This window comes from Phyllobates terribilis, unplaced genomic scaffold, assembly GCF_046119375.1.
Source record: "Phyllobates terribilis strain yellow unplaced genomic scaffold, ASM4611937v1 Scaffold_5__5_contigs__length_657084704, whole genome shotgun sequence".
Classification (NCBI taxonomy): Eukaryota; Metazoa; Chordata; class Amphibia; order Anura; family Dendrobatidae; genus Phyllobates; species Phyllobates terribilis.
In genome coordinates, this window is record NW_027362765.1 from 273,977,653 (window position 1) to 274,005,254 (window position 27,602).

At 40.2% G+C, this 27,602-nt stretch overlaps 1 protein-coding gene across 1 annotated transcript in view; it reads right to left on the reverse strand.

Annotated features, from left to right (window-relative positions):
• CA10 (carbonic anhydrase 10) overlaps positions 1-25,276 on the reverse strand; it is a 354,530-nt gene extending 329,254 nt beyond the window's left edge. Inside the window, exons 1-2 of the mRNA XM_073684179.1 lie at positions 25,046-25,276; positions 24,105-24,580 (exon numbers count right to left, since the gene is read on the reverse strand). Coding sequence (XP_073540280.1) covers positions 24,105-24,165 — 61 coding nt within the window. The 5' untranslated portion in view covers positions 24,166-24,580; positions 25,046-25,276. The remainder of the gene's footprint in view (positions 1-24,104; positions 24,581-25,045) is intronic.
• Between the last annotated feature and the right edge of the window lie 2,326 nt (positions 25,277-27,602).

Here is a 27,602-nt window from a genome sequence, read left to right on the forward strand (position 1 = left end):
GTCCTCCATACAGAATAATGGGCCCCACATAGTCCTCCATACAGAATAATGGGCCCCACATAGTCCTCCATACTGAATAATGAGCCCCACATAATTCTCCATACGGAATAATGGGCTCCATATAGTCCTCAATACAGAATAATGGGCCCCACATAGTTCTCCATACAGTATAATGGGCTCCACATAGTCCTCCATACAGAATAATGAGCCCCACATAATTCTCCATACAGAATAATGGGCTCCACATAGTCCTCTATACAGTATAATGGACCCCATATAATTCTCCATACAGAATAATGGGCTCCACATAGTCCTCTATACAGTATAATGGGCCCCACATAATTCTCCATACAGAATAATGGCCCCACATAGTCCTCCATACAGAATAATGGCCCCACATAGTCCTCCATACAGAATAATGGCCCCACATAGGGGTGGTGGTTCTGGTGTCACTGGTCAAATAAAACCACTCTGCAGGACAGATTTAGTCCACAGGCCGGAATTTGACATGTATGGTATAGACGGATAAAAGTTTTATTCAAGAGACAATCTCTTTAAATGTAACTTTCATTTTTTTTTTATAACACTGTGGCAGTGTTCGCACGTCTGTCCTTCTCACGTGCCTGACCATTAGTTTCATCTTGAAAGCTCAACTCTGTAATTTACACTTATCAGCCATAATATTTTAATTTTTGACAGATGAAGAGAACAACATAACCTTATTACAATTGCACCTGTCAAAGGGTGTAATATAGTAGGCAGAAAGCTATCCGTCAGTTCTTAAAGTGGATTTATTGCAAGCAGCAAAAATAAGGAACTGAGTAATGACTGAGTCAAAGCAAATCCAAAAAGTCAGGCTGGAAGGGTGTATTTCCAGTATGTAGCGATTAGTACCTACTAAAGACATCAAAAGAAGAACTACCTGTGACCAGCAAAAGAGTCAGGTGCCTTCAAGTCTCATCGATGCACGTGAGGAGCGAAGGCTGGCTCATTTCATCATATCCAACAAAAGAACTACTGTAGGACAACTTTACTGGAAGAATAAATCAAAAAGTGTATCAAAAGTCCCTATGATGATCCCTGTTCACTGCTAAAAGCGCCTTCTTCAACCATTTTTTCACCAAAAGGTTTCATTATTCTATCTCTTCCCCATTTCATTTGATACCTGTCTGCACACATAGAGAGGTAAGTCATTAGAGATAGGGTCTATCAATTTAGGTGTTGTGATTGAATGGCTTAAGCTTTTTGATCAAAAATTGTTAAAGGGAACCTGTCACGTCTTAGCTGCCCTCTAGACTGATTCTCACAATCCATCATGGGCGGTCACCGCGTTCAGTCACTACTGGCGCCGCCCATGACATTTGAATACTGCTCCTGGCAAGCGCTATATTTGAGGGGCACATGTGCATTTGCACACGTCAGGCCGCTGGTCTGGTGCATGCGCACTGAGGCTGTGTGATTACTAGCTTCAGTGCGCACGCTCTGTGACCTGTGGCTCCCGGCGCGTGCACACTCCATGTATCTTGTGGTCACCGCTCCATGTATCTTGTGTCACATACTGCCTGTGTAATTTGTCTGCCACACATGAAATTTGCCTGCACCAAAATGGCCCCGCCGCCCGCACTTGCGCAGTAGCATCTTTTGGTTGCCAAGAGATGCTGCTGCGCACGCGCAGGCTCCATTTTGCTGGAGGAAAAAGAATTTGCCTGCAACAATATGGCACTGCGCATGCGCAGTAGCATCTCTCGGCACCGAGAAATGCTACTGCGCAAGCGCGAGGGCCATATCGCTGCAGGAAAATTTATTTTTCCTCCAGCAAAATGGCGCCTGCACGTGCACAGTAGCATCTATCGCTTGCCGATCACCATTTTTGCTGGAGGAAAAAGAGTTGAAGAAATATTCCTGCAGCAATATGGCCCCCGCCGCCCACGCAGTAGCATTTCTCAGTGCCGAGAGATGCTTCTGCGCATGCGCAGCACCATATTGTTGCAGGCAAATTCTTTTTCCTCCAGCAAAATGGAGCCCATGCGTGCGCGGTAGCATATCTCGGCAACCGAGATATTGCTACTACGCAAGCACAGGCGGCAGGGGCCATATTTTTGTAGGAAAACTTCATGTGTGGCACACAAATTACGCAGGCAGTATGTAAACTAGTAGGCAGGTCACTGAAAGTACAGTGACCTGTCAGAAGACAGACATAGGAATACATAATGAGAGCACCAGTTACAGCCCCTCCCTAAAGTCCCGCCCCAAAGCACGAGCATATCATTATGTCAGAAATGAAAATAAAGGAGTTAAGGAGTTAAATGTACTGGAAAGAAATGGTGCCATCTTGGAAATACTGTCTTGGTGCCATATATGACAGGGCACTTTCAGAGGTCTTGTGGAGTTCATGCCTGGTTAAGTCTAAGCTGTTTTGACAGCACGACGTGGATCTGTACAACATTAGGCAGATGGTTTTACCTGTATACGCTTTATAGGTAAAGAGGGTTTTATTGCCCAATGCAGTCAATCTATCGCCCATAGTGTAATGAAAGTACATTAATCCAGATGAAGCTTGTGATGGTATTGGGTGCTATGTGGTTACTGATGGAAGAATGATGTTTGAAAATCCAAACCACTGAATATCCAAGCAGAAAGGCCAGTATCTTATTAGAAATGCAATATACTTTTCTGTCATCCAGGCAATTGTCATTTATGGAAATAGGAATCTGGATATAAATGATCAGACTCAGAGTATGAAGTTGGTGTCTATTGTGGGGAATTTTTACAGAAATAGTCAGATTCAACATGTTTTCCTAATCTCACACCAGAAAATGAGCTTGATTCATATTATGAAGAATCTGAGAATATGACCATGTTCAAGGCAATGAAACGATATATCCAAGCAGCAGTAAATTCAAAGATTGAAAAAATTCTAAAAAAAGAAAGCAGATAGAACACGATTGAAAAAGGTAAAAGGCCAAGAAATAAAAAGGAATTTAGTTATGTAGAAAACTTCAATTTCAAGACACATGTGATAGATCAACAGGACTAAGAAAATGCATTTTTTTCATCATTATGCCATTTTGCGGTATCCAAGCTTTGATGCCATGGACCGTGTCTACAGGGGTTGATGTCTTTGTCTACACAGAGTAAACACAAATATATATGAATTTTTTAATAATTATTTTTATTTTCTTTTTTTCATGTAGATGCTTGTTGTGTTATCTCCATATAGGTAACGATGTTAAAACACAAACGTTATTGTTCTTATAACTGCAAAACATGCTTCCCTCAGTGTATTGCATTAATGCAGAAATATACCCACTTTCCCATGATTCCTTGATTTAGACTATAAGTAAGGGCGTTATTGAAACGCGTCATTCTTTCATGGCTATCATGTAAACCTTTACCACTGCAAAGGTTTTTTTTCATATATTTTTGTTATGCAATAAAAAATATTCCATTACTTTATTCCTTAGTACTCTCGCTCCATACACTCTAAGCCAAGAAACACTATATGGCCTAAGGATGTGGTGAGCCTTCTTATCAAATCTTCTGTTCAACCAGGGTTAAAAAAATGCCACGTGGTAAGTGATAGGATCATGTTACTAATTTTGCATTGGGGTCCATGAGCTTCAAATAATGCCTTCCCTATACCCAAGATCTGACCTTGGCTGCCCTTGTACTGCAAAATTATATATTACATTAACAAACTAGGTATCATGCAGGAGCGGACATAGACATAAGAGGGCCCCTTTGCAAGAACAATATATTGGCCCTTTGCGGCCCAATAACTCCTAATAATGTACAATTTCACCGGCTTTAGAGGTGGAAATGAGCCCCCTTACTTCTTAAGCCCCTGTGCGAATGCACAGGTTGCACCAAAGATATGTCTGCCCCTGGCCTCATGTACATTAACTGGTGGAGACAAGAACTAGAAGGGTCACCCATGCTGTAGTGGTTTATACACATACATCCCAAAGTTTTAAAGGAGTTTTCTATTTAAAATGTATAAAATGTTGATCAGCGTGCTCATATTAAAAATAATAAAGCATTACTTGCCTCTCTCTACTTCACCAACACCTCTCTGCAGTTGCTTTGGACTTTGTTGATAGGCTGCAACGATGATATCAAGACTATAGTGTATATGACCGCTACTGCAAAACACTGGGCTTAGCAGTTCGGCTGATGTAGCCATCACAAGCCTCTGTATTAGGCTCACCTGGTGAGGTGAATTTACAAGGTCGCAAGTCAAGGTAGACACATGGATCCAAGGCAATGGCGCAATATGCTTGAGGGCATGGAGAACAGTGAGAACTTGGACATCCTGGAAGTCACAGAACCAGCAGGGCAGATGAAGAGGAAAATAGCAAGTCTGAAGCAGCACACAGAGGAAGGCAGAAGAACCACAGGGGTTGAATGCACACTATGAATAGCCTCCAATAACAGTTCATGATGCTTACATCCACCAGTAGGTTAACCATTAAGTGGCAAGCAGAGGGTTATTCAGCAGGTCTGAGGATATACAGGAGTTTTGTAAAGATAAATGTACAATGTGATCAGGTGATACAGCATTCCAAACAAAAACGGAACATAAGAGTCTCAATCCTAAGACACAAGTTTGTGTTAAATTGGGCCTCAAAAAGGCCTATGGAGGTGATGTCACCAAAACACGTCAGACAACCTATAAAACCCTAAATAGAGCTCAGCAAAGAGCGACAGCCATAGGGGAAGGGAGCAGAGCCTGACTCAGCCAGTACAGGTGTGTCACGCTCTGAGCCTAGTAATTAGCTGCAGTCAAAAATTCTAAGTGGAGAATTTAACTTAGTTCTAGAAAACCTCTTTAAAGAAGCACTGCAATCATTTTTTTCATTAGTTCTGTGCATATGTGTATGTAGGGTAATGTGAGTGAGTTTTTATACTCGCCTACCACTGCTTTCTCCGGTGTCCAGCACTGTTCTGCTCCTCTTCTCAGTGACATCACCACATTTCAGACTTGTTGGGTCACTCTATGGTTTATGCGTAAGCCGGAAGCCTCTTTTACATTGTAAGCCTATGGAGCCTTGTTCTGAGCCTCATTCTGACGCTCCTCAGATTTATAAAAGCCATTTCCGGGTCAAGCAAAGAGCAGTGTGACCTGGAGACTTTACAGAGCGATGATGTCACTCAAAAGAGGAACAGAAGGGCACTGGACACCGGACAGAGGGGCAGTAGGCGAGTATGTTATTACACTCACACTACTCTATATGCACAAATACACAGAATGAAAAAAAATATTTATGGGAGTGATTTATTAACTGAGTCATATCAAATTTCGGTGATTGTATCTGTTAATAAAATTTCCAGTAAATTCCTGTTTGCAAATACTGATGACCTGGATTGTCTGCTATAGGATAGGCAAAACTTGTTAGACTTACATTTAGTCATAGGTTTACAGTATAGAAGGTAGGGTAGATGTCCCATTTTCTCTTCATACATGCTTTGGACCACCCATAAAAACCTTAAAACTTTTACATTTTTGCTGCACTGTAAAATCTTAGAACTTGTCCTCTAGTAGCCCAGAAGGCTTGACACTACTCGCAATAATCTCACTTTATTTCTAAATATTATTTCAGATTTAGATGGCCTGGTGGTTTACAGAAAATTGTTTTTTTTATTTTTTTTAAGGGTGGTTGGGGATTTTCTGGTGACAGGAATGTGTTCATGATAGCTATTTTTAAGCTAAATGGACATGTCTCAAGCAATTTCTTTAAGGATGTAGAAAGAACTGTCCGTGAAAAATGCCAAGATGCTAGGTCAATAAGCTTTAGGCAAAGAATTGGATTTCCTGAGCCAATCTCTGTACCTGTCATTCTACACAGAAACGCAGTGTCACATAGACTATCGGCTATAGAGAGATCGACAGAAGGAACCGAGAATGCTTAACATGCTCCAATTTAGCTGTGATTGCATATATCATATCATTAAAAACGATGACCCCATTACACAAGCCAACATAAGTGAAATATAATTTGAAAAATATAATTCTAAATTATTCTGAAATAGTTGTGGATAGTTATAATCATGGGAATAGCACAGTAAATAGTGGGGTACCAATGATGGCAGTTAATATATTTATTATAGATGCCACAGGCCATGTTCCCTTGTGAACACAGAGTTTTTCCATTCGCATTTTTTTTTTTGCAGAAAATCTGCTGCGTTGAACAATTCAAGAAAAGAGAATGTGATTTCATGGAAACTCGCGTCCAGTGCGCGTTTAACCCCTTCACTCCCCAGCCTGTTTTCACCTTCCTGACCAAGCCAATTTCATGTATTAATAACTCTGGAACGCTTAAACATACCCGAGTGATCCTGAGACTGTTTTTTCGTGACAAACTGTACTTCATGTTAGTGGTAAATTTTGGTCAGTATAATTTGCGTTTATTTATGAAAATATCGAAAAATTTACAAAAATGTGCAAAATATTGTAATTTTCAAACTTTTATGCCCTTAAAAAAGATACTTATACCACACAAAATAGTTAATAAATAACATTTTCCACATCTCTACTTTACATCAGCATCATTTTTGAAACATCATTTTTTTTTGTTAGGAAGTTAGAAGGGTTAACCCCTCAAGTGCTCAAAGCGACAATCAAAAGAGTTTATTAACCCTACAGGGGCTTCACAGAAATTAAAGCAATGTGGAAGGAAGGGAAAAATGAAAAGTAAACTTTTTCACACAAAAATATTGTTTTATCCCCAAATTTTGCATTTTCAAAAGGGTAACAGCAGAAAATAGACCATACAATTTGTTGTGCAGTTTCTCCTGAGTACACCGATACCTCATATGTGGTAGAAAACTACTGTTTGGGCGAATGTCATGGCTTTGAAGGGAAGGAGCAACATTCAACTTTTGGAGCGCAAAATTGGCTGGAATAGATAGCAGACAAGAAGACGCATTTGCAGAGCCCCTAATGTGCCTAAACAGTGGAAACCCCCACAAGTGACCCCATTTTGAAAACTACACCACTCAAGGAACTTATCTAGATGTGTGGTGAGCACCATGAACCAGCAGGTGCTTCACAGAATGTTATAACGATGAGCTATGAAAATAAAAAAATAAAATATCACATTTTCCCACTAAAATGTTGCTTTAACCCCAAATTTTTCATTTTCATAAGGGTAACAGGAGAAAATTGACCATACCATTTATTGCACAATTTCTCCTGAGGACACGGATACCCAATATGTGTTGGAAATCTACTGTTTGGGTGCACGGCAGTGCTTGAAAGGTAAGGAGCACCATTTGACTTTTGGAGTGCAAAATTGGCTGGAATAGATAGTGAACACAATGTCGCGTTTGCAGAGTCCCTGATGTTACTAAACAGTGAAAACTCCTCACATGTAACCCCATTTTGGAAACTACACCCCTCAAGTAATTTACCTAGAGGTGTGGTGAGTACCTTGAACCCACAGATGCTTTTCAGAATTTTATAACACTGAGCTGCAAAAATGTTGTTTTAGCCCCAAATTTTTCCTTTTCACAGGGGTAACAGGAGAAATGGACCTCAAAATTTGTTGTGTGATTTCTTGTCAGTACAGTGATACCCCATATGTGGTGGAAAACAACTGTTTGGGAACATGGAAGGGCTAAGAAGGGAAGAAGCGCCAAATCAATTCTGCAGCGCAAATTTGGCTGGAATAGATTGCGGATGCCAAGTCAAATTTGAAGAGCCCCTGACATGCTAAAACAGCAGAAACCCCTATGGATGACCCCATTTTGGAAAGTACACCTCTTGAAGAATTCATCTAGGGGTGTAGTGAGCATATTTAACCCTCAGGTGATACACAGAATTTGATAAAATTGAGCTGAGTCAATGGAAAATTACCATTTGTTCCACTAAAATGTTGCTTTGACCCTAAGTTTTACATTTACAAAAGGGGTAATAGGAGAAAATGAATGGTAGAATTTGGTACGCAATTTCTCCTGAGTACGCCAATGCCCCAGATGTGGTCAAAAACTACTTTTAAGGCACAGTGCAAAGCTCAAAAGGGAAGGAACACAGGTAGAGCCCCCTGAGGTGCCAGAACAGCAGAACTCCTCCATAAGTGACCCCATTTTACAAACTACACCTCTCAATTAATTCATTTAGGGATGCAGTGAGCATATTGACACATGTGCCTCACAGATTTTTATATCATTGGGTGGTGAAGAAAGAAAAATTAAATTTTTACCAGTAAAATGTTGTTTCAACCCCAAGTTTTTAATTTTTATAAGGGCTAATAGGAAAAAATGAACCTGACAGTTTTTTGTGTAATTTCTCCCGAGTTTGCCAATACCTCACATGCAATCGGGAACTTCTTTTTAGGCACAGTGGAAAGCTCAGAAAGGAAGGAGAGCCATATTGTAGTACAGATTTTGCTGCTACGGTTAGCGGGTGTCATGACCCACTGAAAGAACCCCTGAGGTGCCAGAACACCAGAAGCGCCCCATAAGTGACCCATTATACTACACATTTCATTGAATTCGTCTAAGGGTGCAGTGATCATATTGACACTATGAGTGTGTCAAAGAATTTTATACCATTGGGCAGTGAAGAAAAAATAATTGCGTTTTTACCTCAAAAATTAGTTTTAGCCCCAGATTTTACATTTTCACACGGGAAAATGAGTAAAAATGGCACCAAAAATTTGTCACACAATTTCTGCTGAATGTGACAATACTTAAATTACCAGCAGTATAGGGGGTATATAATCAATAACCACTTGATAAATAGATCAAAGCAAAATAGTGGTATAAGAGTTAAAACATAACCTTTAATAATTTATGTGGATAAAATCCTATATAGGACTAGTGATACAAAGGACTAAAAATATAAATAGACCGGTTACATAGACCAAAGGTTACACAAATTTATTGCCAAGTCGACCAAAGATCAGTGGCCTAACCTTCCTAGAACCATCCCTGCCTGAAACATCAAATTTCATTCTTAGCAGACCATCAGTGGTTAATAGTGAGCACACAATTCATACAATAATATTGGAATGATCTCACCAGCCACATCGATAGTGCTTGCTTATGCAGGGGATAGTTCAATTCAAGCAGGGCGTCAGAACAGCTTCAATCCTCAGCCTTGTATAGTACACCGCTCTCAATGCGTTTCCTTATGTTCATAATTCCTCAGGGGAGATAAGGGTGTAAAGACTACCCTAATATCATGGGTGACCGTCGCCAGCCCAAACTCCATACAGGCGGCGCAGCTCCTCTACGTTCCCTATTCCATTTAAAGCCACCCGCGTATACCACACGCGGGTATGTCACTTCCGGTTCCCGTTGTTCCACTTCCGGTTCGTGGAACGCATACTCCGGCCGTGACACACACGATCGCGTTATCGTGTGGCTATTATTTACCCCACGTGATGCTCCCTCCTCGATTTGCACCCACCTCACCGCACCAATGGGAGGTTGTGTGTCCGCCCTGGATGTGACGTGTGCGTGTCACGGCCGGAGTATGCGTTCCACGAACCAGAAGTGGAACAACGGGAACCGGAAGTGACATACCCGCGTGTGGTATACGCGGGTGGCTTTAAATGGAATAGGGAACATAGAGGAGCTGCGCCGCCTGTATGGAGTTTGGGCTAGCGACGGTCACCCATGATATTAGGGTAGCCTTTACACCCTTATCTCCCCTGAGGAATTATGAATATAAGGAAACGCGTTGGGAGCGGTGTACTATGCAAGGCTGAGGATTGAAGCTGTTCTGACGCCCTGCTTGAATTGAACTATCTCCTGCATAGGCATGAACTATCGACGTGGCTGGTGAGATCAATTCAATATTATTGTATGAATTGTGTGCTCATTATTAACCACCGATGGTCTGCTAAGAATGAAATTTGATGTTTCAGGCAGGGATGGTTCTAGGAAGGTTAGGCCACTGATCTTTGGTCGACTTGGCAATAAATTTGTGTAACCTTTGGTCTATGTGACCGGTCTATTTATATTTTTATTCCTTTGTATCACTATTCCTATATAGGATTTTATCCACATAAATTATTAAAGGTTATGTTTTAACTCTTATACCACTATTTTGCTTTGATCTGAATGTGACAATACCCCATATGTGGGAAGGAGTGCTATTTGACTCTTGGAGAAATAATTATCGTTAAATAGTTTGCAGACTACATATACAGAGCCCCTAAGAGCCAGATAAGCAGAATCCATCCCTCAAATTACCCCGTTATGGAAATTATACCCCTCTGGGAATTTATCTACAGGCTTAGTGATGATTTTGACTCCATGGGTGTTTTACAGAAACAAGCAGCAGTGGATGTTGCTTAGTGAAAATTGCAAATATGCCATTGTAGTGCCCAGTACGTTGTAGTGCGCATACACTGTGCCCAGCTCATGCTTCTTGAAACATGCACCCGTAAAGTAATCGGGCTCTCATCACTACAGAAATGCCAAATGCTGGACGCTAAGTGTGGTTTAAGCACACTGAGGCTCAGAAGGGAGAGGGACATTTGGAAATGGGAGAGAAGAATTTGCTGGATTTCTTTTGGGGGGTAAGGAGCCATAACGCTTTTTCAGTGCCTTTGTGCTACTAGTAAGGTGGAAGCCCCCTATATTTCCATTGACAGACCAGAGTGGGGACTTGCTTTTGTGTGGTTTAAGTTGAAGCTTTTATTTGGAACATTTTACATAACATTTGGGATCAAATTTATCCTGTGCTCTACGCTGAGCATTTACATCAGGATTTAGATCTAAATCTCTGAGTGACGTGATTCCACTGAAACCCCTGAGGGATCCATTCACTATAATGAGGCAACAGAGTTACTCTGGACTCCGTCTGGCCTCTGTTCAGCGGTGTCCTTTTTAGAGGTGCACAAAATTGTGGTTGACTGCGCTTTTATGCACACTTAAAAAGATGGACAACACCAGATCGTAGGCCAGACAGAGTCTGCAGTGTCTCCATCTGCCTCATTATAGGGAATCTTCCGCCGGGGTTTCCGTCTAAATCACATATTTCAGAGATTTACAGGGAAACGCAGGTGTAAGCGCTCAAGGCAGTATAAGGCTGCTTTCACACATTGCGTATTTTGAAAAAAAGCGCACAAAAATCCGCAATGTGCCTTGTGTCTGCCAGCAAAGTGAATGGGAAATTCACTTTGCCGTTCAGACACTGTGTGATTTTACACAGCGCGAAAGCGCAGCTGCATAAAGAATTGACATGTCAATTCTTTACGCACCGCGGCCTGCGCTTTCTCACATATTGTGCCCATTATAAGCGATGGAATTACGCAGCGGTGTTCACACACTGCGTAATTCCAGCGCTTTTTTACGGAGGTGCAGGAGAAACTACATAATACAGTATGAGTATACACTGCAGAAAAAGCGCATGCGTAAAAAAACGCAGCAAAAAACGCAGTATGTGAATGGAGGTGCTTTTTTTACCTGCGTAAAAAAACGCGGGTAAAAACTGCAGGAAAATACGCGCGCGTAAAAAAAAGCAGCAAATACGCAATGTGTCAACGCAGCCTAAATGTGAGCCGAGCCTTACTGCGATCTTTGATAGGCAGAATAAACAAATCAACAGCAGGTCAAGAATTTGCTCTATTTATTTTTTATGGCGTTCACCGTGCGGTCTAAGTGATTAGACAACTTTATTCTTCGGGTTGGAGCGATTACAGCGATACCAGATTTATATTGTTTTTTGTGTTTGGCTGCTATCACACAATATAAAATTCTTGTTTTTGCATCGTCATATTTTGAGAGCTATAATTTTTATATATATTTCTGTGGACAGAGTCATGTGATTTTTTGTGGGACGAGTTGACGTTTTTATTGGTACTATTTTCGAGCACATAACATTTTTTACATTTTTTGATTGCTTTCTATTACGATTTTGGGAGGCAGAATGAACAAAAAACAGCAATTCAGGAGTTGTTTTTTAATTCCTTCTTATGTCATTCACCGTGAAGTAAAAGTGATACTGGATACTGGTCAGACGCCTCTCACCCAGCCAAACCCTATCTCACATTTTGCACTGACGAGGGGCAGTACCCTGAAACACAGTGTCTGCAAATTGAGATTTTGGTTTTGCCTATTATCCTAAGTCATGTGACAATGCTTGTTAAAGGGTTGATATTGACTTTTAGGATTGCTACTTCATATAGGTGGCACTAGAGTTCTAGTTTTCTTCCTCTCTGCAGAGACAATTTGCATATTTCCCAGAGAAGCACTGCCGCTTAAAAGTCTACTCACCTTGACATGGTTAACAGGTCACTCTCCACAAAAATTAACTTAGCAACCAAAGTCAGACAGCTGCTGCCAAGCCCTAAAAAGATCACAGGTAGAATGAAAGAATCCTATGTATGTAGAGTATTGTGTACATTTAAAGGTATCAGTGTATAAAGCTTCAGTCACACAGTTGGAATGTGCAAAAAATAAATCCATCATAGATTTCAGTGAAATGCAGCAGAAACATTTCTGCCGTTGATTTGCATGCTGATTTGCATACATTTTAGCTCATTTGAAGTCAATGAATATGCGTGACTAATGAACATTTTACAAATTATAAAATCTGAATCCAATGTAGCCAAACATATGCAAGGGAAACAAAGTCAAGCTCCATTATGTTATACGCAACCTACAAATAAATACATACACATTTACAGGTGATGTAAAGCTCCGACGCTGTGCATTAAATGTCATTAAACATTCTTCAGAACTAATCCCAATAGAGAAGTCTGAACACACTAAAATTAGGGCGACAATCCAGCCTATGGCAAAAGTGCAGACTAAAAACCCAATTCACATGGAATTCTGGTGAAATTACAAAACTGGACAGAATCTACAATGTGTTCTGTGTGAGAACTTACAAGATGACAAAACACTAAATCAGCACTACCAGCCCCCTCTTTTGCAGGATTGGAGAGGATCCCTAAGGTGAGAATATTCCTTTCAAGCTGAACTAATTAACATGTACAAACACAAAACTAACTAATGATCTTTTCATATCAAGGCCTGAAATGGAGTATCCACTACATCTAGAAAAATAGGGTTCCTGCATCAACATAGAAAGGGACTTTTACAACATGTACACTGGAACGCTACAAGATGTTTAAATTTTTAAGGCTATGTTTAGACGTTGTGGAAAATTTGGTCACAAATTCACAAGGATTCCGCTGTCAAAATCCGTATTTGTTACTTGTAGTTTTCATTGTGGATTTGGCTGCTGATTTCACCCTATTCCATTTGCATGGAATAGGGGAAAATCCACAATGAAATCCACAAATGAAAATCCAGTGAAGAATAAGAATGCCGAACATTTTCAGTCTGCACCATGTTTTCAAGTTTGTGCAGATTTTTTTCTGCAACGGTTTGTACATTAAATTGCTGCGGATTCACAGAGTAGAATCCACACTGGAAAAACCGCAGCAAATCCTGAACGTGTAAACTTAAATTATCTTCCACAAGGTGTCTAAAATGTTTTTTTTCTTAAAGAACCTAACTATTTGTGGTCACCACAGTGGTCTCTCCACATCCATTGCTTTGTGTCACTACTTACTAAGTGACCGTATTATATTTATATTAGTAAGTATTGTGGCTACCATAGTGGTCTCTCCACAGATTTATGGCTTTATGCCACCACTTCCTACATGGCTATGTTATATATATATTCATAAATATGCGATTGACAAGGCTGCGGTTTGTTAGATTCATAACTGGCTCAATGATCGCACTCAAAGAGTGGTAATAAATGGTTTCACACCCAATTGAAAGTGTTTCAAGTGAGGCACGACAAGGCTGTCCTGGCCACAGTGTTATTGAACATTTTTATAAATGATCTAGATAAGGGAACTGAAAGTAAACTAATCAAATTTGCAGATGATGCAAAGCTAAGAGGTATAGCTAGCACTAAAAGAAAGACAGAGAAAGGATTCAGAAGGATATAGATAAGCTTGAACAATTGGCAGTGACTAACAGAATGGTATTTAACAGGGAGAAATGCAAGATTCTACAGCTGGGCAAGAAAAACAAAAATTACACCTCCAGAATGGTAGGAATAGAACTAAGCAACAGCACGTGTGAAAAAGATTTGGGCGTACTGATAGATCACAGACTGAACATGAGTCAACAGTGTGATGCAGCAGCAAAAAAGGAAAACACAGTTCTGGGATGTATTAAGAAAAGCATAGAGTCTAGATCACATGAAGTAATTATCCCCCTCTACTCCTCCTTGATCAGAACTCATCTGGAATACTGTGTCCAGTTTTGGGCACCACATCTTAAAAAGACATAAAAAAACTGGAGCAAGTTCAGAGAAGAACTACCAGGATGGTGAGTGGGCTGACAACTAACTGTTCCTTGTAGGACATAAAGAATCTGGGAATGTTTGCTTGCAAAAAAGAAGGCTAAGAGGAGACTTAATAGCTGTCTACAAGTATCTGAAGGCATGTCACAGTGTAGAGGGATCATCCTTATTCTCATATGCACATGGAAACACAAGAAGCAATGGAATGAAACTGAAAGGGAGGAGTAGATACAGATTAGATATCTGAAAAAACTTTTTGACAGTGAGGGTGATTAACGAGTGGAAGAGGCAGCCACGAGAGGTAGTGAGTTCTCCTTCAATGGAAGTCTCCAAGCAGAGGCTGGGCAGACATCTGTTTGAGATGGTTTAGTGAATCCTGCATTGAGCAGGGGGTTGGACACGATGACCCTGGAGGTCCCTTCCAACTCTAACATTCTATGATTCTATGAAGCAGTCGCTGCACATCTTCCGCACTCTCCATTTATTTTTTTGGGAATTCCAAAATTGCCAAGTAAACCTTTCCCATTAGATAATAATTGGGAATAACCCTTTAACATCCTAACAGACGTTTCCCAGTCTTTCTCTGGATTACTACTACAAGATAATAGATTGAACTCAATAGACTTGTGTCTGTTTTCAACCTTAGTATGTTACTATAAATTAATTAGATTCTTATGCTTGGAGGTTACATTGGCAGATGGCTAATTTTGAGCTAATTAAGTATGCTAGATAGAAGTCATCGTTTTAAAGCTTTGTAGATACAGTATACTATGCTGTACTGTTTCCATGACAAATAGTACAAAAGGAAAAATGATCAGTAAGTATGTAATTTACAGCAAACTGTATATACCGTAGACACTATGATCCATGGACACTTTAGTTCAAATGAGCCAGAGCGAACGACCAAGCACCACATTGTTTCCAGATAAAAGATGGTGACTGCAAGGGACACATCCCCTTTTGGAAATACGAAAAGGAAAATTGGTGAGCCTTTCTCTTGAGGGAAAGGGGATGTAGTGCAATAATCCGGCAATCCTTCTCCACTATGTTCTTCCCTGTATTCCAGGCATTCACTTAGTAAGAGATATAGAGACACTGTAAAAAGTTGTTGCATTGCTTCTCATTCTCCTGATACAAATTTCAGCTTTCTTTACTTCTACATTTTTATGGCCAGCTATCAGAAAGCAGATAGAGATGTAATGGCGGAATAGTGCCTGTGATACGGCTTCATAAAGCCTTCTCCTTGTCGCTGCATGTTATTTCGAAATTTACCATAACATATGAATAAGAAGTGATTTATTTCTTATTTCTGCAAAGCTCTTGATGCTCCATAGCAATCTGAGTGGTGTTTGATGAGCAATCACTGAACAGTGAGGTTATGACGTGTGCATAAATTCTGTCTAAATAAGAAACTATATAAAATGTACATCTCTTTATTTTATCTTTATTCTCAAGAAAAATATTCTTCACGATATTCAATGAGCACTGTCATCTGTGATGAAAAGACATCCAATTGTAAAGGAATTGCCAGTATGGAAAAAAGAAGAGATGCTTGTCTGAAGAAAAAAAAAGCTATTGCAATAATTCTAACGCAAAAAAAACCTATCACACCCAAACCCAATGGATAACCAGGCCATGGCTGCAGGTCGCTATAGAACATGCTGCTCAATATAGGACCTGTTTATTAAAGGGAAAATAGAGTGCGGCTGTATTAACATCTGTTTGTGTCTTTGTTTCTAGGAATCTTAGGAGAAAATGAGCTACAGCTTATTCTGTGCATACAGTAATTTGTGAGGTGCGGTGTTCTCTCCATATGGCGTGCTAAAAGAGCTAATCCAAAAGGGGGCCATTCATTGGAGCCATTGATGCCGAATATATCCAGTCAAATAACTTTCTAATTACTTTACCGACTGTTCTTCCTAAACTTCTGGCTTCATTGATTGAATATTCAATTTCATATTGATGAAAAGTGGTCAAATATATAAATTCCCTTTATGCAAAGGTTCATGATATTTATACTGTGTTGACATGGAGGTTCTGTATAGTACAATACTGATTATGTGGCTCCTCAAAAAATAAGTTCATTATCCAATTTCCAAATTCCACCTTACCGCCTACTTTCTTCATCCTATTCCTTTCCAACCTTATTCTGGATATTTCATAATTCTTCCACGGTTACATTTTTTCAGCCTCTATATACTGGAATTGATTCTCTAACATCCATATTTTCCATACTTCCCAGATCTCCCAATCTTCTCTAGCTACTACTGAACTTTCATATTCTCTTCAAAACATTCTAAATATTAATTTAATTTACTCTGAATTCTATAATTGTCCCTTTTCTCGCTTGACCATCTACAGCCCATATTCCACCTAAACTATTCTAGGGAAAATGCCCAAACTAATGTTAGGAAGGGCTTGTGCAGATGACAGTACTATCCGTGATTTTGACGGACAGCATTCGTCCTCATGTTATTCTATAGGGTTGGGCACACGTCCCACTTTTTTCTTGGACCGAGTCGATTCAAGCAATAAAACGCAACATGCACGATTTGCCTCCGATAATAATCATTTGGCTCTCGTCCATTCAACTGTATGGCTCAGTGGAAAAGATCGGATCGTACTCCGATGACACAAGAGTATGGTACGATTTTCACAGACAGAAATGGAGACACTTTTTTTTTTTTAAATTCTCCACATCTGAGAAAATCGGATCACACTCTGATTAGATCGTGATTAGCATAATGGGACTGATTTTCACGGATCAAGACCATACGATCGTGTGATTGTAGCTTAATGAACACAAAATCCTCTAACCTTTGTTTCTTACGTCTGTCCTTAACGTTACCCCCTCTTCTTAGGTATTTACTTTACTTACATAGCACCATCATATCTCACAGCTCATTACAGACATTATCATCACTGCGCCCATTAGGGTTCACAATCTAAATTCCCTATTAATATATCTTTCAAGTGTGGGATGAAACTCAAACAAAAACAGGTAGAACTCCTTATAGAAGTAGTCCTTGGTGGTACTTGAACCTAGGACCACAACACACCATATCAACAACGCAATCGCTGAGCCACCATTCTGCCCCTCCACCAACTTTGCAAAGGGTGAAATCCGCTGTGAAAATCCCCTGGCATGCTGTGAATGTCAAATCTGCAGTGCTGGTCAATTTCTGCTGTAGCTTTTCCGCAGCAAAATGTGCATGAAATCCCAGATGATCAGTTCCCTGTTGGCATACCCTTTTGTGCATCTTATCTTTTTACTTTTTATCTAGGGTACATAAAGGCTCTGTCTCTTTGGATTCATTTCCTGCTTGATTTAGGAGTTTGGTTTTGATCAACTCCTCAAACCACAATTATTTACTACTAAAAAATCCGTCTCAACAATGGCAGGAAATTTGGGTAAAATTTGTTCCATTTAGTAAATTGTGCTTCGTATTGCTCGACAATACAGGAGCAAAACATTCAGACTGTCAATGCTAAGCACTATCTGAATATTGCACAGGACTAGTGAATCGGCCCCTTTATTTTATTCACAGATAAGTTGGTAACGCTTCGCACAACCTCTCACATTTATGCTTAAGGGGGTATTCCCATTTCCAAGATCCTGCCCCAATATATAGTAGGTGTAATAATAATAATAATATTAGCAAATACCTCCAATTAGAAATTTAGTATAGTTCTGCTGATTCGCTATGCTGCTTACCCCATGTGCAGGGCATTGCAGTACCTTAGGTATCCATGGTTTTGAACTCAAATAGTGACAGTTAGTTAGCTCTTAGTGGTCGTAACCATGGATACCTAAGATACTGCAATGCCCTGCACAAGGGGTAAGCGACATAGCGAATCAGAAGAACTATACTAAATTTCTAATTGGAATCAGAAGAACTATACTAAATTTCTAATTGGAGGTATTTGGTAATATTATTATCATTACACCTACTATATATTGGGATAGAATCTTGGAGATGGGAATACCCCTTTAACGAGCAGTGTTCTCTCTCCAACTGTATGCTGCAGCTTCTATTTGTGTCATTATTACTTATGTAATGTTATTGTGGCTGTGATTGTACTTCCAGTGTGTTTTACCTCTATGTTGCACTGGATTAGGATATTCAGCACAATGTCATGTAATATCGTTCAGAATGATTAATAATAAAAAGCAGAAAATCATATTGACTATAGCATTATCTTGCCTATGTCTATTCATAAATATACAATCAAACTTTTCCAAATGTTATTATTAAACGGTTTCCAGTTACTTTGACCATTTTATTGCACGTAGAAATATCTTATTATGAGAAACATGAATTCTCTCTTAATGTAGTGAAGCCATCTTTATCTCGACCTGAACGAATGCCAAGTTACTACAAGAATCAATTCCCTAGTAATTAATTAAACCATTCCCAGTTGGGTTTACAATGAAACATCTTCATTTATCATATGACTGCATCCCCCATCAATGCAAGGAAGCATCTCAGTTTATCTTCTGAGGAACTATTCCTATTTGTTGTAGGGACCCAGATCTAATGTTTACAGAAGGCAAAATCTAAAATATACAGAGACACCGTCATGTACATTATTAATGGCTATATATCAGTAGTGGCTGCTTTATATCAGCATAAATCAGCTTGGTATTCCCTTACTTATTTTTTTACGTGATTTGTAGTCCAAATAAAAGACACCGAGCTACACAACAAGTATTCTCATGATAAAAAGTAGCGATCCTAATTGGGACTGCTCATGAACCTCAGGCTTAAGGGTGAAGGCATACTGATAGTCAATGGCTCTATGATATCTGAGATACCAGATGATAACGTGAAGAAAGAAGTAAGAAATACAAGACCATATAGAAAATCTTCACCTGGAGACTAGGCTACTTGGTCCTCTTAAAACAATAAAATAGGATTCAATATATATTAGAGATGGTCACATCAGGCAAAATTTGAATTTGCCTGTTCGCATGGATTTTCCTGATAAGTTATTCTACATTAATTAAATCTCCCATATTATTCTCTAGGTTCTCTTGAGACCCCATTGCATAATAAATGTAAGATGTAAAAAATAAATATACTCACCTTACCGCTCACCTATCCAGTTCCTCAGCCCCTCATTGTCAACTGTCCAGTCCTCACCTCTTCTTATCACTACCACAAGCACTGAATCCCTACATCTTGACTTGCTCGCTCTAGGCCGTGACTTGCAGCTTTGAGGAGGCCCAGGAGGGTTCTGTGCAGGCATGCGAAAGGTCACAATGACTCCCAGAACTCATTGGAGCCGGAAGACCCGGTTCAGTGTAAGAGGTCCAAAGGATTTCTACGCTTGTGGCAGTGATGAGATGAGGACAGGCGGCAGTGAGGAGTGGAGGGGTTCATGTGGAATTCTGGCGAATGGGGATTTTTATTATAATATTTGAGTAGAATTAAATTCCATTTGAATATATTGGCTCTTCTCTACTATTTATCAATTAATATTTTTTATTAATTAAACCAATAGTATTCATCAATTTCCTTCAATAATTTTTTTATGGAAGTAAAAAATCTAAGGTGTTCATTGGCTAGGCTAGATATCCATATGGTTGAATCGTGTAGCCCCTTTAGAGTCAGTTTCGTTTAACTTTTTGGGCCCAATTCATCAAAGCTTTCACACCAGAATTCTAGCAAAAAAGCTTTGAAAAGTCTCCTAAATTTTGCGACTTCTGGTGTTTTCACGCCAGTTTCTACAAGCTCCGCCAAATTCATGATGAGCAGTGGCGTTCGATGAGCCACAAATCTTACTCCAGCATCCGGTGATCTTCTTCATGAACCAGGACCATCACGACTCCTCATTAAGACCAGTGTGAACAAGCTTTACAAACCAGAAATAAACACAATACACCCAATTCTTGGTGGAGCTGGAGCAGTCGCAGAATCAGTATTTTCCTTAATTTTTATGCTAGACTAAAAGTAAACATACCAGGTGCGTTAGGTTCCATCTTATTTTTTATTTTCCAGTAGCAGACCCTAGCCAGAAAATTGTAGGCTTCCTTTTATGTTGATACTTCACATTTAGTAAATTGGTACTGATATTTAGATCTCACTCAGAAGTCAAGGATTTTTCTTGTACGCAAAAAACGGACCAATTTCGTCTGATCTGATCAGACACCAGTATATGGTCCGTGTCAGTTTATAACATCAGTGTTTCATCAATCATTTTCTCTACCAAAAAATATAATTGCTTCGCTTACCCATTACAATATTATACATAAACAGCACGCGGATAGCTTTTGTTTGCAGCCTGTGATTTTCATTGACCCTTAGTCTTGAATGGGTGATTTTGATCCATGACTTGGTTCAAAAATGGACATGTCTCTATGATCTTTATATGGACAGAAAAAAAAAATGGAGAAGTGAATAGCACTATATTCTATAATATGTATGTGTTCTAGCCATGAAAAACACGGATTTGTGCTTCTAGGACATCAGGACGAGGCTCTACTTCTTCAGCCCGTTTGAGCCTACATTGTCCTTTTTACTAGGTTGACTCCACAAGTTGGATGCTGATGGGTGCAGACAATATAATTGAGGTAACGTGTGAATATTATTTGCAGATGCTTTTTATTACCATATAAATTCAGAAAATGCTATTTTTTTTAATATTCACCTAGAAAAATAGAAGCATATTTTTCTGATATATAGGTCTTAAAGGAAGCAGAAAAACACAAGAATTGTACAAATTAAGTAAGCTTTTTATTCCCTATTTTCTTCTTTGCTTGCATTTATGCACCATTTTTCATAGGTGGAAATAGATATAAAAAGGCAGATTTTACACGACCCTAAACCATGCCTATGATTAGGGAAGAAATTAAAAAAGATTAACTAAACTTCAGAGAATAACTAGAAGCAAGAAGGGCTTTTTTTTCAAAAGTGAGCTCGCTTTCAGGATTTCTGTGTACTTTTTATGTCTTCTTCTCCTTAAAAAAAATGTATCAGGTGTGAAAAGCAATAGGAGAATACAGCGCTTCATAAAGGTACCGCATGTAGGAATGCTTACGACTCCATAATGCTGAACCATAGGGACTCTACGTGATACTAGAAAGGCTGAATACGCAGTTTGGTTTTTACCTTTGGAACCCCTAGATATGCACACGGTAAAAATATACAAAATAATCTATATCTATAATTACAAGCACACTTACAGTCTTTGAACCTGATAAGATGCCCAACAGTGAAAGAACAATAGTTGTTGGACTGGCCCACAGGAGAATCCTCCGGCGGGCCCCAGTATAAGAGTGGGCCACCAGCCCTTGGCACTATACACTTGAATCACAATGTACAGACAGAGGCAGCATCTTATTCATTTAACAATCTACCCAGTTCATTGTTACATAAATTTGTGATTGAGGATAATGTCACATTTACATGTAGCTGAAAAGTGAAGCCCTGGAGTTGGTTACTTGGCACCGCAAGGTCAAGAACAAGTAAAAAACAAAACTAGAAATTCGGCACTAAAGTAGCTCCATATTTATTTAGATCAAAGAAATTGTGGTCAGTAAAGTCAGATTTCCTTTTCGGTATTTTTTTTTCAAAATGTAACTATTGTTTCAGGTGAACGTGTTGGTCTCCTACTCCTCTCCCCTCTCCATAGACTTCTATAAACAGCAGTTGCCATCTCATACCTCAGTGAACTGAAAATCCGTCTTCACTGAAGACAATTTTTTTCCATGAATTGGGAGTAAAAGATCAGTCCAGGAGGAGAAAGAAACAGATTTCTCTAATAATATATATTACGTTTCTGATCTTCACTGGTCCATCGTCTACAGCCAGATCAGAAAACTTTGCATGTAGAATTTTCTGTTCCGACTCTAAAACCAATCAGACTCAACAACCGATGTGCCGGATGAATGTGGCCTCCACACAGTCACCCACTTTGAGAAGAAGAGTTGGCGGTGTGTCATGAGTGTCAAGTCGAAGGGGGCGGAGATATGGCAGCAATTGTGGGTTTGTAGGTTTGTTGGGGAGCAGGTGAGGAGAACTGGAAGGAGATTTCGAAAAGTAAAGCCTAGCCAGAGTTTAAAAAGGATTTTTTCCCCATTATACACAATTATAGCATTTTTGGTAAAATCTCTCAAAATTTTTTTTTGTCTCCCACATCCTGTAATAGACTTTAATGGATGTATTTTTCTTTCCTGGAGAAAGGGAAATGGGCTCATTGATCAATTTTTTTTTTTTTTTTGTCATATCTAAAAATCTACCAAACTGTTATTCACATGTCATTTTTACAGAGTGTGTTTTTATTTGGAAATAGGATAAAAAATGGTTTCTGTTATTTCGATTCAGAAATGAGACAGCAGAAACTGCAAAATTCCTCTTGTGAACATAGCCTTACACAGACCGAGTGGAAAGAGGGAGCATGTGAGGGTCATAGGATTCGGGTTAATAATCCCTGTGGGCAATTTAATGGAGGCCATTAGTGGGTGATACATCTGGAACACAAGCACCTGTTAGGTTAATAAGAAAATACTCAAAATAATAGTAATAATAATTTAAATATAATTCAATCTAAAAAGTAAAATAATAATAATAAAAAAAAATAAGATATATTGTATTTAGCCCCGACATGAAAATTAATGATGCTTGCTAGTGATACCTCAATGACACTGTGCTGCAAAATTCCATATTGGATGCACAGATGGGCTATAATCATGCCAGTGCTTTGCATAACATATGTGTCCACTGACCCTGAAAGCCGATGTCAGTGTTTTTACATAGGGTGCACTACGTAAGTCTTTCCCCTTTGTCGTGACAGTGTGTCAGTGAGTGAATGATAGAGTGTATCAGTGATTAGGCAACTGTCAGAGGAGGAGTGATTGAAAGCTACATTACAATCCGTAAGCTATACACTGCATTAGCTATGCTCTGTAAGCAGGCAATTCCAGTTATGATGTTATAGATAGTGATTAGTGCATTCAAAAAAAAAAACAGGCAACATAAAGCAAAAGGCATAAAACATACATAAATAGAAATATTTTTTTTTTCTGAGCACAAGGCATATCAGTGAAAGTTCTCCTAATCCACTCCCTTTACGAGAGCACACCATGTACCACTCAATGCAGTTAGATCCCCTTTGGCAATGAAGCTCAGTAGAAATAACTAAAAACTCTTAATACCACTCATCCTAAATCTTGGAACAAATCCAACTATGTGCTGCTTGTTAATCCAATCTGTTTTTTAAGCACAACCCCCACCCCCCACACACTTATAGGTTTCCTGGGAGTTATAGTCTAATTTCTACCATGGATACCCTACAATTGTGGGATCTTCGGGGTGGGGGGCTGGATAAATTATTCATATCATCCAGTGCAGTTTGGTTATACACCTGAAAATGGGGGTAAATGAATAAGTGTATTAAATAATAATAAATTCTATTGAATATTAGACACCTTTAAAGAAAGCAAATCTACATTTCATGAGGAATGTCATAGAGGAACACTGGATTGTAGGACTGTTGTATGATCATACAGATATGTATGGGCTGTAGCTCTCTATCTTTCCAGAACTTTTACGTAATCCACAGCATAGATTAGATGTGGGGGGATAAAAATATCTCTATATAGACTTGTCTATATTTTTCCACAACTAAATACCTTAATAGCACAAGGCACAGTGTATTTAGGCTGCCCAGAATATCTACTTTGACAATTCGCCGAATGATCGTCCCTTACACTGATAAGTCGGAGGTTCGGAATAAGATCAGATACCGTTCTCAGCCATCTAACAAGTGTAAGGGCTGTATACAGCCGTATCAGAATATATAGAAAGGAGCGTGCCCATACCTGACATGCAAACGATGAAATTTGCTTGAAGGAAAAAAAACACCTCCCAAACAATTTCCATTCTATGATTTTCATACCACCTGCATCACTCAGAGGAACGATCAATACAACACTTCCCAATGGTTCAGCAACGGTCCCTCTGTGCCTGAAGGGATTTCCCAAATATGTTTACACATGTCCAAAAAAAAAAATCCAAGCCAAGGATCTTAACTTGATTCCGTTCTCCCCATGAAAGCGAAAAGGAAATGCTAAGAAGAAGAAACAACAACACAAGACAAGAAAAAAAGAAGGAAAAGCCAAGAAAGGTAATCTCCAGAGCCAGATCTTCTCAGAGATAGGCGGTAAAATACGGCTAAATTACTAGTTGACCAGCAAGATCATTATCCATGTAGTCATTCCCCAAGGATGGACATTAAGCTTCTAGTTTATCCGTACAATGTAGTTCCCATAGACATCCTGGAATAGTTTTATTCTTCCTGCAGTAAAAAAAGAGAAGTAATATGGATGGAACAGAAAGGAAGCTCATTTGCAAGGCAAATAGTAGAAGAATATAGCAGGAGCAGCAGTGTGATGCTATGTGACTGACTGCTGCATCGGATTGAATGCTTTCTCGTTTCTGAAGCCTGTGTCGCCACGCTTGGGCGGCAGGGGGCGCTCCAACACCACGCACTGCTGTTACACAGGCAGCAGCGAGCACAGCTCATGGTCCATCCTAAAGGATTCAGGTGCTCTCCATCTACTCCCCATACTAGATACTAGAGCCGTGCACTACAGAGCTGCATGCAAATAATGACTGCACAGGCAGAGACAGCCCCAGGACAGGGCTCAGTATGGCAGGTGCTACTGGTGGCCCCCCAACTCTCCCAGTACTATGGGGTACAGAGGGAATGAAGCTCTCTCTGTAATGCCCAGCTCTATGCAAAGAAAGGAACAGAACTTACCAGAGCTCCTGGCTGCAGCCTCCCCCTGTGCCCACACTGCCAGGGTCCTCTACTTGTGGGCTCTTGGCGAGGCTGGAGGATGGCAGGGCAGTGTGCTCCACATTCCCCCTCAGCAGGGAGACTTGCCGCTCGTCTGGCAGCACATTCACAGGGTGCGCCGTGCTCTGCAGCCGCTAGGGGGCGCCGCCGGTCACTACTGTGGGAGTTTTCATTGGAGCAGCGCAAACCTCAGTCAGGAGCGGGGCAGAGCAGCTCCACTGCTAGCGACTAGTCATGTCTGAGGGCAGTCTGCAGGAGGACGGTGCTGCTGGCCCTGCAGCTCGGCAGCATGCTCTGCAGCTCGGCAACATGCTCTGCAGCATGCTCTGCAGCTCGGCAGCATGCTCTGCACTCTACTCCAGCTATGCTGAGATGCCCTGTCATGTATCTACTGCTGCTAGGATCAGTGCTCAGATGCCACGTACTTCATCTGCTGCTAAAATGCTCTGCACTGTACTATATGTTTATACCCTGTACTTTATATACGGCTGCTAAAATGTTCTGCACTTTGTCTATACCCAGTACTTCATATACCGCTGCTAAAATACTCTGTACCAATGCTGAGATATATGATAGGTCATCTGCTGCTAAGCTGCTAAAATGCTCTGCACTGTACTTTATACCTTGTATTTCATCTGCTGCTGCTAAAATGCTCTGCACTGCACTATATGTCTATACCCTGTATTTCATCTGCTGCTGCTGCTAAAATGCTCTGCACTGCACTATATGTCTATACCCTGTATTTCATCAGCTGCTGCTGCTGCTAAAATGCTCTGCACTGGATTTTATGTGTATACAGTCATTCAGCTGCTACTAAAATGCTCTGCACTGTACTTCATCTATGCTGAGAGTCTGTATTTTATCTACTGCTGCTAAAATCAATGCTCTGATACCATGTTGTTCAGCTTCTGCTTCTAAAATGCTCTGCACTGTACCTTATAATTATACCCTGTACTTCATCTATTGCTGTTAAAATGCTCTGCATCAATGCTGAGATGTACTGCAGGTAATTTACTGATACTAAAATGTTCTGCACTGCTCTGCATCAGTGCTGAAATATACTGTAGGTCATCTACCTCTGCTAAAATGCTCTGCACTGTACTTATGTTGAGATAAACAGTACTCCCTCTTCAGCTGCTGCCGCCGACATTTTCTGTACTCTACCTAGTCTGTGCTGCTATACACTGCTGCACTTCATCTACAGTACAGCTATTACCATGCTGCGCACTGTTCTACAGCTGCACCTAACATGCTCTGCACTGCAGGTTACCTATGTGTTCTGCCTGCTGTGCCTACTGCACTACACTACAACTAGGCTGCTCTCTATTCATTAACATATCCTGTGCCAGCCTAACATGTGAGCTGTGTGTCATTCACAAAAATGTTCTGCAGTGCTCTAAACCTAGACGGCTATATACTGCTCTGCATATCCAGGTAGAAAATTGCTCTGCACTTTTATTTTGTTCTGACATATATTTCATCTGTGCTGCTCTGCGGTTACTTTAATGATTTACCGTGCACTTTATCTTTGCTGCTCTGCACTAAACATTATCTATTCTGCTGGGTATTTACTACATTTCTGGATTATATAACACATATCCTCTGCAATCATCTGTGCCGGAGTCTGCTCATTAACACAACCTACACTGTGTATGGGGCTCTCGGCTGTGCTTCATGTATGTTATTCTCCAGTCACTAATGTGCTCTGCACTGTACGTCATCTACACTGTTCATTATAGTCACTAACATGCTCTGCACTGTATGTCATCTAGAGCGCTCTGTCACCTACATGCTGTGCACTGTACGTCATCTGTACTGCTCTCACCAGTCACTAACATGCTCTGCACTGTACGTCATCTACACTGCTCTCTCCTGTCACTAGCATGCTCTGCACTATACTTCATGCACTGTACGTCATCTACAACAATTTCTACAGTCACCTACATGCCTTGAACTGTACTTCATCTACACTTGTCGTTATGGGCACTAACATGCTCTGCGCTGTATGCCATCTACAGCGCTCTCTCCTGTCACTAACGAGCTCTGCACCATTGGCGGACACTGACAGCTTGGGGCCCCTGTGCAAGAAATGTATCTGGGCTCCCCTCCTTTTATGGCGACAAAACTACAGATATAAATAGATATATATCATACATAGTCTCCTTTATTATGTATATTACCGTCCCTTATTACACTTTACCCTCTCTTGTTATGTACAGCACCGTCTCTTACATATCGGATAATAGAGCGCCCTGTTTTTTATTACATAGCGTCCTCTCTTGTTAAATATATATTGCAATGATGGCTGTTGGAGCATGGGAAAGCTTCTTTTCTGATGGAGGAGCTGATGGACTGGTCTTCTGGTCAGATGCTGCCCCATCAGCAGTCATTTTATATCTAACAAGAGACGACTACGTAGTAAAAGAGGCCCCTCCCCCACCTCAATAATTGTCCTTTCTCCCACCTCCATCATTGTCCTTTCTCCCACCTCCGTCGTTTTCCTCTCCCCCGCCTCCGT